The sequence below is a fragment of the Coffea arabica genome, chromosome 9c, assembly GCF_036785885.1.
Source record: "Coffea arabica cultivar ET-39 chromosome 9c, Coffea Arabica ET-39 HiFi, whole genome shotgun sequence".
NCBI classification, from domain to species: Eukaryota; Viridiplantae; Streptophyta; class Magnoliopsida; order Gentianales; family Rubiaceae; genus Coffea; species Coffea arabica.
The window spans coordinates 5,376,982-5,393,228 of NC_092326.1; the positions used below are offsets into that span (position 1 = coordinate 5,376,982).

Sequence of the window (16,247 nt, forward strand, 5' to 3'; positions counted from 1 at the left end):
AAAATAATATTTTTTTCTTAATAAATAATAAAATATTAAGGACATATACGTAATTTTACTATGAAAATAAAAAATAAAAAATATATATATAATATACGTAATTTTATTATTAAATAAAAATAAAAATAAAAAATATATATATATACCCAAGCTCGCGAGCCGGCTCGCGAGCTAACGAGCTTAATAATCTGAGCTCGAGCTCGAGCTCGAGCTCGAGTTTGACTCGAGTCAGCTCGAGCTCGACTCGAGCTTGACTCGAGCCGCTCGCGAGCGGCTCGATTCGTTTGCAGCCCTAGTCGGGATGGTGGTTATCATTTTCTTCGTTTATGACTAGTTGATCCGCTAGATCTTGGATAAAAGAGAACCATTCCACACTAGTGCAGAAGCTTCTGATCAATTTCTTGTAACTTTCTTGATCTTAATTTTCTGTGCAGCGTACCGAGTTCCACGAAGATTTGTTAGTGACATTATCTTAGACTAAATTACCAAAAGGCGAGACTATTTAAAATCAAGTTTGAAAAGACGTGTTTTTCAAATCTCCTCTCAAAGGATAAAAAAACACATTCGATGTTTCCTTAAAAGATAGGGTGACCAAATGCAATTCTTTTAGGTTTCGTTTGGTTCATGGGATGACATAGGAATGGATCAATTATTCTGTGTCATCTTATGTTTGGTTGCATTTTATCCATGGGATGACAAATCTTACCCAATCGAATTAATCCCCTATTACCAACGTAACAATATTTGGACTAATTTACCCTTATGAATGATTCAAATTCATGCTGACTATTATATAATCATACTCTCACATAATAATATGATAATAAACGGACTAATTAGCCCCTACTAATTATATTAAAATTTTTGACTAATTTGCACCTATTCATTATTTTAAAAAATATAACCAATTTATCCCTATTAATTAATTTAAATATTTTTAACTAACTTGTCATACTAACATCATAATAGAAGGACTATATTGCCCTTGGACTAAATTACCCTCACTAAGTTTATTTTCTAAACCAAATTCTATATAAATACATAACCTTATCAATTAGGTTTTGTGACTGAGGACTTCAATAAGTTCAAACTAGGTCCAAAGAAAAATCTTCCATATTAGTTTGAGTTCGGCTCATTTAACGCTTTTAAATGGATTAGGTTTTAATCGATTTAATTCTAAGTTAGCCAAAACCTTGCCCATTATTTAATTGAATTTCAAATTTAGATTAAAAAAATATGGTCAAAATATATTTTTAAGGGCCCAAATGGGCTGTGTTTGAGTGAATGCAAAATTTTTTTATATACCAAAACCCTTGATTTACTTTATAATTCTAAAGTTTCAAACTACTATATTTTAATAAAAGTTATAAATATTAAAATTTTTATTAAATTATTTTATTAAAAAAATATTAAATTATTTTATCAATATTTTATAAAACATTAAATTATTTTATTAAAAGAATCTACAAATTAAGGGGTGCTTTGGTCATTAAAATAGTAATCCTACCTCATCCAATCTCCGACCAAACATAGGGTAGAATTATTTTTCAACATATCCTATCCAATTTAGAACCAACCAAACACTAGATAACTTGGATTATTTATCCAAGGATGATTTAACCCAAGATTAATAATTCGAGAATAAGTCATCTTATCTCATCGAATCCGTGAACCAAATGGACCCTTATTTGTCTAGGCTTTTCTTTTCTTAAAAAACATATCTAACAAATGCATTGTTTAAAAGATGCATGATTGTTTCAAAAGTTTTGAGAACTCTTTTCGAAACTACAACTGTTTAGGATTTAGCAACTATTTGGGAATTACCTCCCTTAATTTAGAACCAATACGATGCTGCGTACATGGTATCCGAGAAAAAAAAATTGCATGCAAGCATATATATATATGTATGTAGATGATATTCAATTTCTTCTTTCTCGCTTCTTAAATTTTATCTCTCCTCTATTAACATAAAATAAAAATAAAAATATGCATAGGAGGGACAGGGTTTCAAGGAGAATTAGTATGTACGTACAAGGTACACTTCAAAGTTGATTCTAAATTTTTTAAAACCGCCCCCCCCCCCCCACCCCAAAAAAAAAAAAAACCCTATGATGATGTTAAATCAAACGAAAGGTTTGTGTAATTTACCCTACTAATCTTATGTGGATTATTTACCTCTAAGGTAGCCATTTTTGGGGCATTGACCAGATTGGTCCTCGAGTTTCATAGGAACCGGTTCGGTCCTCTATCGGATCACGAAACTTGACGAAAATTTTCATTGCTAAGCCAAGCTTCACTTATCAATTTAGCACTAATAAGAGGGAAACCAAGAGTGGTGCAAGTTTTATGGCACACTTGTACACTTACAGTGCAGCAAGCACAACTTTAATGCATTCAGAAAAATCCAAGCACGAATGGACGGCACAATTATGGGAAAATATACGTGAAGTCCTTATTTTTTTCCCCTGTCCCCATAAAAAAATGAACTCGATTTCCTCCTAATTTTTCCCACATTTTTGCATTTTTTTGCTCCTAGGAAAAAAATTCCTCTTATTTAATAATATTGATCCTTTGCATCAATTATTTGTGAATAAAAATTGGTATTGTGATTTGCTTTTATTTCTTTTCTGCTTTTGTTTAAGGTCAAATTTAGCCTACAAAAAGTGTTGAGACTTTTTATGTAAAGGTAAAACTGAAAAAAATATAACAATATAATTTGACTTGTGCTTCCAATTTGGCTACCCCTTATGATTTCGGAACAAGTAACAGAAGTACGTAGGACGGATAGCCATCACTTTTAGGACAAATTTATCAGCCAGCATTATGGTTTGTAACTATTATATGTTAACAGCTAAACGGTATATGGCAAAGCAAAAAAAAAAAAAAAAAGACTTAAATTTGTCTAACAATTCAATTGGGAGCAAATGTTGTGTTTTAAGCACAAATAATAAGCTTTTTTGCTAATTAAATTTGCATCAAATTTAATTTTCCAAATAGACAATTTAGATATTGACTATATTAATCTAAATTGAGAAGCATAAAATTCCAAAATTAAACTAAACTGTAGGCCGGCTTATATATTGCGTAGTTTTTCAGCTCCCCCCTCCCCCCGAACAATAAAAAAAAACGAAAACAAAAAAAATTGCAAGAACCTAACTTTGCCACTCTCTTGAACAATTGAGTAACAAGATAATCATACTTTGGTATGAAACTAGAGTGGAAAATTAGGTTGCATTTTGTCCAGCTAGAAGTACACTTGCCACCCAAGTATCCAAACGGGAAAAAACAGAAAATAAGAAAAATATACGGATGTTTGTAATGTTGAAAAACGGAAATAAAGAAGTATTTAAGTTCCTCAAGTTAATTTTGAAATGCAAGATTAAAATTTTTGTGAAGTTTATTTACTTATTTATCCTACATGTTTAATGTCCTAAACTTGCATTATATTTCACTACACATTAAACATTGCCTTTTTAGAAAATTTAACCTAGTGCTTATGTCCCATGCTTAGGTAATTTTACCATCATCATGGAACCTGTTCAATAAAAGGTAGTCGATTTAGTTAATTACTTAACACACAAATTATTCATTTTTAAAAGCTTTTTAAGAATATTATGAAGAAAAGATAGTGCCCCTTCTATAGAATATTTCATAAGTATTCAAATTCTTTCACTTATAATACATTATCCAGAATATCCTTCTTAAAAATTTTTCCACTATTGGTGCAGAATCTATGCATTAAACCATCCACGTTGCAGAAAAATACCTAAAATGGTTTTTTTTTTTTTTTTTTTATGATTTCGATTCATTGCATGAAATCCTTCTATTTTACAAAAGCTTACAAATTCGCTCATGATCCTAGTAGGATCGCTAGATTTTTTTTAAATGTTAATTGGACCACAAAAATAACGTAAGTGCATATCTATAATTTATTAAAAAAAAAAAGAGAATATTAGCATAATCTGTATATCAGATATTTTATATGAACAACTTAAACCATTCGTATTATTCATTCTAATTTTCAGTCCAAACATAAAATGAAGTGAATGGTACCTAAACTTTGAGTATTCTAATTCTGTATTTGTACTTTATGTTGAGCACTGCAAAACAAAGAACAGTCTATATTGTGCATCTTTTGCAGGTTTTTAGGATCTTACATATGATGGATGTTTTCCAAGATGAATTAACGAAGGATCACAATTTTAAAAAATCTTGGCTAAGATTTGTACGTTTTATAACGCTATTGGTATCCCATTAAAACTAGAAGGATGGATTGAGAGTTCAATTTTTCTTGTCTCAACTTGGTAATCCGGGATAAGTGATGTATCTGCTTTCTACAATAAGTGAAGTTAAACTCTCTTCTTCTTTTTTTTTTATTGAAGTTAAGCTTTAAAGAGCTGTTATTGTGAATTTTGGTTCCATATGGGTAAAATCTTCATTCTTGAAGTTACACTCAAAGAGCAGTGAGTTCCTATTACATAATTACATTATTTTGTTGTATACTTGATTTTTTTTCCTCTCTTTTTATCTGCTTGAAGTGCAGTTTGTTCGTGTAAACCAAATATCTAAAATGTACAACAATTTATATAATTGTAAACCAAATATTGTAAGAAGTACAATAACCTGATACAACAGTGGCAAACCACAACCGTGCTCGCTCCATGCCCTCCTTGTTTTATATATCATTTTTTCTTGGCTGAATAGTTAAATTGGTAAAACATTTAGTTACCAAAAGCTAGAAAAGAGACCACTTCTCCACAACGATGCAGTCTAAAGTATTTTTTCCAGAAAAGAAAAGTAACACTAAAGAACTGTAAATTTTGGTTACATATGGTTAAAGTCTTGACCCCTGCTTGCAAGATTGATACGTAGGAAAGTTCAGCGTTATCCAAAATGAAAAAATGAAAACAGAGAGGAAGATGGTTGGCATATTTTATTTCACATCACTTGGTTTATTACTGTTGGGGTGAACCATTGTTTTTACTAATCCGGTTCAATCTAAACTTACTTAACCGTTACTCAGATTTATCTGTCTCTGGATTTTTTAAAAAGAAAGTAAGAGATTACAATACAACAATTCCCTCGTGATATGAAAGAGGAGCATCGTACGTATCTGTAGCCAAAATCAATTACCGACATGATTAGAAGTCACTAACTAACTTTTCATGATAACTAGTATAGTTTCCAAACAGCTTGATTAACTATGTTATCATCCGTGTAAAGATGATAGTGATTCATCTTTTCCCTAAATTTAATGCTGTGATGCTTATGAACAACTCATATTTGACAATCTAATAAACTGTTCTTGTCATTATTGCTTCTCAATTTAGATTCAAATTTTGTTTAGTTCTTTTTGAGTTCTAAATTTTGAATGACTTGTCATAAGAGTATACAATGTTGCTAAATGATCCTAATGTTCTTTTTGGAAATTGCATGAAGGTAAATCGACATATAAGTCATTTTGTTATTTCCTTTGTAAATCATGACCAACAACTTAGAATGAAGGAAGTACTAAACTTACTCGATCCCATATTAACCACATTAAAGGATTGAGAAGTTAATGACATTGAAGTTACCTAATTATAGATTCCTATCATATCAATCAACTTTATATAATGCTATTCTAGAATTTCCTTTATATAATCGTGGGGTTGCTTTCATGATTGAGCAGGTCTTTTGCATGGTCCTGCCTTCTTTAGAAAGAAAGACAAAAATTATCCTAGGATTAAACTGCTGCTGCTACCATCTGAAAGCTAGGTGAGACTTTTGACTGCAGTTGCACAAATTACTTTGACACTTTTAAATATGGATGAAAACTAATTGTTTATTGCTTGGTTTAACAAACAATTTTCTTGGTTCACAATTAGGCGGTGTAAACATTTGCATTGCCTTAAATTCTAAAATAGCTTCATATAGCTTTAGATGTAGCTTAATTTATGCTTTGATTTGTTTGAAATGACAATCAATTTCATACGTACAAAAGAGCATGGCATTTTTAATGAAACTTAGATGTTGCATAACTTATGCTTTCGTTTGTTTAAATGAAGAATATTTTGAGATTTGTAAAAGAGTGTGACCACATTCAATGAAACCGGAGTATGTTATGCAACTAGTCTACTAGCTCAATATACACTACTGGCTAAATGCTAGCTCATTCTATGAGGACAAAACCAAGTGAATTTAATGGTAAAAACTTGTAATGCAGAACAGTATTGTAGATGCAAGCTCCACAACTTCAAGGCAGGTTTGACTGTTAATTTTGAAGCCATTTGCATATGCAAAACGTTTCCCAACAAAAAAAAAAGAAAAGAAAAAAAGGCAAGCAATTATATGTAGTCTTCAACTTTGATACCAAAAGCTTGCTTTAGAGTACTGTGCTCTAGTGCTTGCTGATGTATCTACTCTTTAACCCTTTTAAGCAATAATATCACAGCTTTCCGTCTTTATCTTTACCCCATTGTGCTGTATTTGTTGTGGAAATTTTTTTTTAGGTCTTGGAGGTTTTGCAAGATGGAGGAAGCTCAAGAACAGTCATCAATCATCAAAGGTAAGTTACTTATCTAATATGAATTGGTTAGTCGCTACAAATTAGTGTTCTTGGTTCTTTTCCATAGTATGCAGTCGCTACAAATTAGTGTTCTTGGTTCTTTTCCATACTATGCTTCTTGCATTGATTTTTAGTTTTTTTGGAGTGGGGGGTTGTTGGGGTGCAATCATCAGCATGTTCTTTCTTTTAGACAGGTTGATGTCATGATCAGATAAGGTGGTACTTTGTTCTCTGAACTTAATATTTAGTATTTAGCATGTATTTGACTGTGATTTGTTTTTCAGTCAGGATTTAGAAGTTGGTGTAATTCTCCATATTTGCATTTGGTTATTTTGAGATTTAGTTACTTGTGTATGGTTTATATGAATGTCAAGGTTTTATCCAGATTCATTAATTTTCTTCTTTCATGGAAATGTTCAGGGGCTTAATTTTGTAACGACATCTTTTCTGTACTACAATATTTATGGCAAACATCTATATCAGTAGGACTAATCTTTTTTCTAACCATAAATGCTTTTTCCAAGTATCATTCAGAAGGCTGATCAGGCAGAGAATATCAGGCATTTCTTATTCCCATTGAGGAACCCTGCAGTTTCTTCAGTTAGAAATTAAGTTCTTGTTGTTTCGTGATTGCCCTAAATAGTTGTGAGTAGTAAAATTGAATTGAAACTTGCATACCTATGTGCTCTGGTAATGGCAGATTTCTTCTTGCAATGCAGGTAAGTGAATATCAGGAATAGTGTACCAAATTTGACATTCTGGTGCAAGTTTTATGATCTTTGATGCCTGTATTCTTACAGAATTTTTCTGAAATTGTTTACCTTGCACCTTTTCATGGTATAAAGCATGATAATAATGCTACTTTTGGTAGATTTTGCTAACCAGTTTGGCACAAAATTAATGCTCATAGATGAATTCCAACTGAAACTACCTGTTAATGATAGAAACCAGCAGATAGGATAGGTAGGATACGGGGTCAGCAAGTACTGAAACTAGACTAAGCTTAAAGGTGAACCAATATGTCATATAAATATATATATTTTTTAACCGTTATGTCATATACAATTTGAAGAGTTGTTGGAAACTCCGGACCGAATTTTTTCAGCTTAAGTGACATATGGATAGCCTTATCTGGAAGTAATGCAATTATGCGGATATCCAATGCTATATCCCTTCTACTTTCTTGGTTTTAAGAATGTCAGGAATGAGATGCAGAATCCTCTTAATTATGTTTTCCAGGTTCTGAAGCTAAAGAAATGATGTCGCCTGGAATTTTCCAAGGTGACCTTCAATCAGATGCGCCATGCCTTAGGCAGTATACGTGGTGGCTTCAAGTTGCCGTTTATACAATCCTCACACTTGCTGGCCAGACAGTTGGCGTTCTCTTGGGAAGATTGTATTTTGACAAGGGTGGAAATAGTGAATGGATGGCTACATTGGTGCAAAACATAGGCTTTCCAGTACTTCTTCCTTTCCTGCTTTCTTCACCCTCCAAAACTCGAAATCAAGAAACTGGCATTGTCCGGCCATCATTTGTGGTTTTAGCTTCAACTTATACCTTCCTTGGTCTATGTCTAGCAGGGGAATCTCTGTTATACTCACTTGGTCTAAAATACCTTCCAGTTTCCACTTTTTCTCTAATCAACGCGAGCCAATTAGCCTTCAATGCTCTCTTTGCATATTTCCTCAACTCACAGAAGCTTACTCCTTTCATAATAAACTCGCTCGTGTTGCTGACTCTCTCCTCTGTAGTCCTCGTAATCCAAGATGATTCTGAAGATTCCAACAAAACCTCTAACAACAAATACAAAGCTGGGGTCATATGCACTATTGCTGCATCTGCCTTGTATTCCTTTATGCTCTCTGCAACACAACTCATCATTCAAAAAATACTCAAAAAAGAAACTTTCAGACTGATAATTGATCTGACAATCTATAAGTCCTTAGTTGCAACAGTTGCAATCACAATAGGGATTTTTGTCAGTGGAGAATGGAAGAGTTTGAAGTCAGAAATGGAGGAGTTTAAGCTGGGGAAAGTGTCGTATATCATGACCTTGCTTTGGACTGCGGTATCATGGCAAGTTTTTGATCTTGGTTGCAACGGACTGATTTTCAAAGTTTCATCTCTATTCTCCAATGTCATTAGTGTTGTAGGCTTGCCTGTTGCTCCAGTTCTAGCTGTGGTATTTTTCCATGATAAGGTAACTGGTGCTAAGGTCTTATCCTTACTCTTAGCATTATGGGGATTTATATCATATGTTTATCAGCAGTATCTTGATGATATGAAGGCCAAGGCTGACAGGAATTCAACTTCCAATGAAGTTGTTGAAGCTTCCCCAGTTGGAATCAAGTAGTACTGTTCTGTAGAATTTCTAAATGTTCTTGTTCATTTAAGGACATATTATTCTTCAACATTGTTGTCAATTTGAAAGAACAACATTAGTCTTTCCGACAAGTCTGGATAAACTGCTCAAGAATGTCCTTCAGAGATTCGAGAATGAATTGGTCAAGGCAATATATCTTAGAGTAGAGAGTTTAATGACTTTGTCTGCCATTTGTTAATTATAAAAAAAAAAAGGTTTATTTTTAGATAAATTTTCTTTTTAACTATTCATTTTTGTTTTCAAATTCCTTCACAAAATCCACAAACCAAACAGAAATATTTACTTTCCTAGAAGTTGAAGTCGTTTTCCTTCCTAGCTACTTTCCTTAGTAATTGAACAAGGTTATGAATTTAGCATCTTCAAGGAATTTACTTTCGTTTTCTCCAATTCCTATTCCTTGCGAGATTTTTTTAAGGAACTCTTCTAGGACGTTTGTCCAATTCTATTTCATATGCTAAACTCTTTATATTCTACAAAAGAAATCCACTAGAACTTTATATGTTAAAGATTTCATTACTTCTTTATCACTGAAAAAAATTAAACGACAATTACTTTAACATGAATTCTTGAATCAAGTTCCAAACCAAATAGGCCGGTCTATTCTATAAACAGTGACTGAGTAAGCTGACATCTAACCTTTTTTTTTTTTTTTTTTCTTTCTGCTTCCTCATAATGCGCAATCAAATGAAAACGTATAATCTGTTAATAAACATTAAAAGGTTAAGCGATTGACTAAAACATAATTAAGCTGATGAAGTAATCAACTAGGAAGAATATCTGTCGTCCGCCTTTCTCTTATCCTCTTAGAAATACTGTTGATGAAGCAGCTATGGTTTAAAATGTGATTTGTAATGTAAGGGTGATAAGTCACATCTTAAGATATTGGTAGCTGCAGGAGGAATAGTTGGTGAAAATTAGATGATTCAAGAAGTTATGCTCAAAAGATGGCTCAAGAAATCTGTCAAAGCTTGTTTGCAAGTCATAATAGCTTCTAAAAAAATATCTTAATTTGACAAGCAAAATTTGATATTATTCTTAAGGATTTCTTTGAATGAAATTTTAGATATTTAATTCTCTCATTGACTTTGTTTGATGTTAGCACAAAATAAATTTGTAAGATCAATTCAATTCCTTTTTATTGCATATTTTTAGTCCTTTTTTTTGGTTTAATATCTAATGCTAGTATGCAAGGGTATTTTGAGAGAGAAAATGCTTTTCAGCTTTAATATTTTTTTTAGATAGATAGACTGACTTTGTTGCATGGTAAAAGTAGGTGTAATATTTGAAACCATAGGGAGCCAATTAAAATTGATCGAAATCTTGAGTGAGGTTTTCTAAAACTATTCCATTTTCTATAGGGATTGCAGTGAGTAGGGTAAAATCTGATACTCACGGGTACTCGACCCAATGGTTAATCTAATTATACGATTGATGGATAATCCATTAGGATTTAGTATTAATAAGGGCTCATCGATAAATAATCTGATAGGGTTTGGTAAGAGAATAACATAATGTGTCGATTTAACATGATGTATGTATTAATTTAGTTTGACAAGAGTTAATTACCTTTTTTTAAACTATTCAAATAAGCGGCCAGAGGATATCTGATGAACTCGAGATTGAGAGGATTGGGTAATGGAAGTTAAAATCCGTACGGTTACTTGATAGGGTTTGGTAAAAGATTTAGATATGCGGGTTAGGGCTTGATAAGAGAGATTTTTTAGAGTACCTGACTCGCTGCCATCCCTAATTTTCTAATTGATTTCTCTTGGCTTTCACCCAAACCAAATATTTTAAATACCAAGCAATGATAAATCAAGTAATAATGGTTCATTTGATTCATGAAATGACACAGAATTGAATTACTAATTATATGTCATCTCATATTTGATTGCTTTTTATGTATAGATTTAGATAGGGGCGGGGGTGGGGCGGGGGTGGGGCGGGGGATCCTTCCCCTGCCCCACCCCCGCCCCGTTCCCCCGGCAGTCCGCGCGAGGAAAGCAAAAAGTGGCCTGAGCAAGAATATTCCACCGAGTAAATGAGAGGAAAGAACAAAGAAAAAATAACAAAATTTGGCAATGAAATACCTCTGAGCCTTTTCTCGTTTGAGGAAGCAAAGAATTAACGGAAAATCTGAGAAAGAGCGGCAAGAGATAAGAAACAATATCCCACTACACCACAGCCCACAAGAATAATGATGTAAGAAAGACTAATATATCCTCGCGCAATAGAAGTCGACGGAAAATCAAACTTTCCACAGAAATGCTCTTCTAACTTGCTACTAGACCAGAAATTCAGTTCACTTGTGTGTGTGTGTGTGTGTATATGTATATGTATATATATATATATTTTTTATGCGGGGGATGGGGCGGGGAATGAGGCGAGTGTATGTTGCCCCATCCCCCGCCCTGTCCCGCCCCATTTCTACCTCCGCAGGTAGAGGTGTCAAAATGGGTGATTTGGACGGGTTTGGGTTGGGTAAAATGAGTAAAGAATATAAGTGAGTCAACCCATTTATACCCATTTAATTAGATTGGTATAAATGGATAAGTCAAAAAATGAATTGGATAACCCAATTACCCATTTATAACCTATTTATTTTAATTTTTTGTAAACTCATTTAAATTCATTTTTGCAAACTAAGTTATCAATTTATACCACTCTTTGTACCTATCATTAGTTTAAATATTTACTTATAATGTTCAATAAGCCTAATTATCAATTTTTTTTCTATCCATACTCTATGTCACAAAATTACATACTATTTAATAATTGAATAATAAGAAAATAAAAATTTGAATTAGGTACTATAAAAATTAACATAAAAACTTAATCCAAATCCAAAAATTTTGAACCCCTAATATTTTTTCATATGTAAATTTAAATTTTCATTTTGGAAAGGTAGGAAAAGAGGCTAAAACTTATCATAAATTGGTAATGCTAAAAAATGAGTAAGTTAACAAATTAAGAGAAAATAAAATGATAAAATAAAACCAACAAATAATAATAATAATGAAACAAAAGTAGTTAACATCATAACAAAATAAAAAATCTAAAAAATATGGGTGGGGAAAGAGAGGAGATTTGGGGGAAACCAATTCTAAATGGGTTAATTGGGTTTGATGGGTTACCCAATAATACCCATTTATTAAATGGGTGTTATTGGGTAACTCATTTATACCCATATGTAAAAAGTTAAGATATCCATACCCATCTATTCATGAATAGGTATAGGTAAATTCAATTAAATGTGTTGATTTGCCACCTATACCCGCGGAACCCGCCCCATTGCCATCCATAGATTTAGACATCTTATCTAACATAATGAATTCCCCATACGGGGGATAAAAGAATCACATGGGGAAAGTGGAACTAGTTTTCCCGGAATGAGGAGATGTGGAATGATAGCATTTTAGACTTATTTATCCCTATTAATAAAATAATGCTAAATTTTGACTACTATATAACCACACTCTTTCACTAGAATATAATCTACTGTTTGGCAAATTTGTCTCTATTAATAGCATAACAAAGTTGTGGACTAATTTATCCTTACTAATAACAAAACTAAATGTTTGACTACTTTGCCCCTATTAATAACATAACTAAATTTTGTACTAATTTGTCCCTACCAGTAACAAAACTAAACTTTTAACTAATTTGTCTCTATTAATAACATAACTATTGGAATAATTTACCCCTACTAAAAGCAAAACTAACTATTGGACTAATTTAGCCCTATTAGTTAATTATACAACCATACTTTCTTAGTCAATTTTGGTTCATAAAAGTTTTTTTTTTTTTTTGATAATTTGGTTCATAAAAGGTTAAGCATGTATATTGCGCATTGTCAACTGGGGATTCAATAAGCTGAATCCCATCCAAGACAAAAATTTACATGTTAGCTTGAGTCCGGAGACTCCGGACTACACAAAGCTCATATATATGAAGGCCTGCCTCAACTGTTTATTTGATAAACGGGTCAAGCCTTTAAGTTCGGCCTGTTCAACCTGAAAAATTTAGGACCAAGCTATATGTACTATTGGGCTCGGCAATGTTTGGGCCCCAATATAAGATTTGATTTAGTTGCAATCAAAGCCTAACTCAAATAATTATTTATATAAATGTATATAATAATGTGTATAGCTTAATAAATTATATGGCAAAAGGTCTATTTGGCCCTCAAACTTTAACTATCTTATAGTTTTATCCCTCTAATCATTATTTATACATTTTTAACCCTTGAACTATTAAAAGGATACTTATTTTGATCAAATCACATCTAGGACTTCAATTTTCGCATAGATTTCAAATTCATGCTCTATTTTTAATGAATTGCACTAGATATAACTAGATATAAAGTCAAGGATGACATGTCTATCACTGTTTTATACATTATTCAGTAATTCTTTTGAATTTTACACCAAAATATTCCCTAAAGCGTAGAAAGTTCAGATTGACAAAGAATTTGGCATGAAATACTTGAAAATTTTTCAATTTAATTTTTTCTAATTAATTCAATACTCAATAGATGTCAAATTTTCCAATACTTTAGACTAGTGAACTACTCATGTCATGAAGATTCCAAATTTATGACTTATTTATAAAAATCTTAAATTAGGATTTATTTATTTTTTTACAATTGTGATGGAAAAACTTTGTATTTTTCCTCATACATCATGGTGATGCTCTTCCGGTCAACATTTCTAGCTCAAACTGACGAAAAGGCTACAAGCATGCATTTTTAATAGTTCATGAGCTAAAAATATACAAATAACAGTTAAAGGATTAAAAGGATAAAAATCATTAAAGTTTGAGGGCTAAATAAGCTTTTTGCCCTATAATTTTAAAATAATTTATGATTTATGTGCATTTTTTTAATAGCAAGTATTAAATACATAATCAAGTATTAATTGTGAACTTAGGCCAATTCTGTGCTAGGCCTAAAATTTCAATCTACCTATGAGTTTAGTCATACAATGTTAATCCAAAGCCCCAAGCCGAAAACTTCTGCTTTTTGACGAGCCAAGTTTGGGTTTATCAAAATCCGATATATAAAGTCCAATTTATACCTTTACTTATTGGTTATACTCTTGTCCGTTATAAACTAGTTATCCTACCTTATAGGAGCTCCAACCAAACACAGGATGAGAGTTATTTTCTAAGACATCCCATCTAATCCAAAACCAACCAAATAGTAGCTAATAAGATTATTTATCTAATGATGATTCAACCAAGGAAGAGAAATCTAAGAATAAGTAATCCCACGTCATATGTGACAGGTATCCAGCCTGTGCAATAATAATTACTTACTTGAAAAAAATATAGATTTTATATATAGCGGTGAGTAGGGTCGAATCCACAGGGACTGGGGATAACTTATTTCTTTTAGAGTCTGAAGTATGGGGGGTTTTTGGAGAATATAAAATAACTAATTAACTAACTAATAAAGCAACTAATAGAAATAAATAGAAAGTAATCAATAACCAATACGACTCTAGCCAAAGGTACAATTTTTCAGACACGGTCCATTCAACTGATCATCGATACAAAGATAATTCAATTACTCATTACTAGATTGGTTATAGCCATCAACAAGCTATGATAACCAACTTTTCCTTACTTTATCGATAGTTAAGGTACGACCGTTTACTATTTCTCTAACCAAGAAACAATCCTAGGTACGACTGTATGATTTAATTTCTCAATTGCATTAATAATTAGAAAAGCCCAACCCTAATCAACAAACACGCAACGAGGGTTTGTTTAAATTAGATCATACGTTTCCCTAATATGAAACCAATCATGCTAGTCGCCACTGGTATTAATCAATTGAACAATTACGGATTCAATTAATTAATTTGGCATTGGATCATTAGGTTAATTTGAATATTGGGCCCTTGACATTCGAATAACATAACAAGCTTAAGCAATTAAATCAAGAAACGTACAAATACCAATGAATAAAAGAAATAAGTAAAATTAATTCGATCACACAGATGTTTGAAACCGAGTCCTCAAATTGACTTTCGACTAGGAAGGCTTAGCTCATTCCCATGGAAATATTCATGCTCGAAATATTGGAGTTTATTGCCGCGGCCATTCTCCCCATTGGGGTTCGCACCGAAGCAAAAAGTAAAAGAAAAGCACTCGCCAAATCGTACAGAGTCTAAAAAGCAAGAGAAAAGTCTTCAATCTCTGACAGAGAGGAAAAAGAAAACGAAAAGCTAATCTAATTCTTCTCCGTTGGATCTGGCTTTCTTTTGCCTTTTATAGCCGCCGCCCGTAGAAGTCCACAAAGAGTCAGGAGCAAAGCTTTTCTCTTTTGGGGTTTTAATCCCATGCATCTAGTCCACGTGGAGCACACTTGGTTTCTTGATGCTTCATCGTTTTACCAATCTCGCGAGTCCGGCTTTTTGGTGTAGCTCTTCAGTTTCTGGCGTGGGCACGCCATGAAATAGAGAGTCTCCTGGAAATTTGTCTCGTGAACGCACTTTTTACACCAATCACCTACAATTCATACAAATATGAAATATGAGCACAATCTCAATACTTAGCACAGTAAATAGCCAAAATTAGGACAAAATAACAGTGCGAAATGTGCCAAATAATTGCTCTATCAAATCCCCCTACACCTAGACAATACTTGTCCTCAAGTATTTCGGAGCTCAGAAGTACAACCAAGAGAGCAAATGTCATGTTGTAATCTATACTAATACAAGCATCTCAAATCCCTCACAATGTTGCCAAAATTAGAACACACCGGACAGGTGGTAATTCAAAGAAAATATATGAATACTAGGAACGCTCAAATCAACATCACGGAATGGCATTACCATAGGCTTGCACATTTATCATATCTCCACCACTCAAAAGTGAACTAAATACACAAATCAAAGGGACTTTAAGAGGGTTGTAATGGGGCTTAGGTAAGAGACGGGATAAGAAGGTAAAAATAAGGCGTAATGTGTCAAGAGAATGTCCAATATCAACTACATAATCACAACACTTTACTGGAAAAATTTCACAACAAGGCATTTTCATTTGCTATTTTCACTGTGCAAGTGTCGCCAAAGCTTTTTTTTTTTCTTTTTTTTTTTTCAAAAGGGGCGAAGTCTTGTAAGGCGTGGGCACGCCCTGTTAGCCAGAGTATGCTGTTCTCCATCTTATAGACAATTTCTCCCGTTTTTCCTTCTTTTCTTTTCTTTCGATCTCAGATACGTAGAAACAGCACCATACAGCATCAATTCTGCCAACACTTGTTACCATCGATTCCTTTGCCTTGCACAAGTAATGAATTTCAGACATCTCTT

The 16,247-nt window shown here is 32.8% G+C and overlaps 1 protein-coding gene across 1 annotated transcript; it reads left to right on the forward strand.

Annotated features, from left to right (window-relative positions):
• Positions 1–6,399: 6,399 nt before the first annotated feature.
• Positions 6,400–8,994, forward strand: LOC140014011 (purine permease 21-like). Its single transcript, XM_072064290.1, has 2 exons — positions 6,400–6,547; positions 7,787–8,994. The coding sequence occupies exons 1-2, from the start codon at positions 6,511–6,513 to the stop codon at positions 8,899–8,901; spliced, it is 1,152 nt and encodes a 383-aa protein (XP_071920391.1). The 5' UTR covers positions 6,400–6,510; the 3' UTR covers positions 8,902–8,994.
• Positions 8,995–16,247: the final 7,253 nt, after the last annotated feature.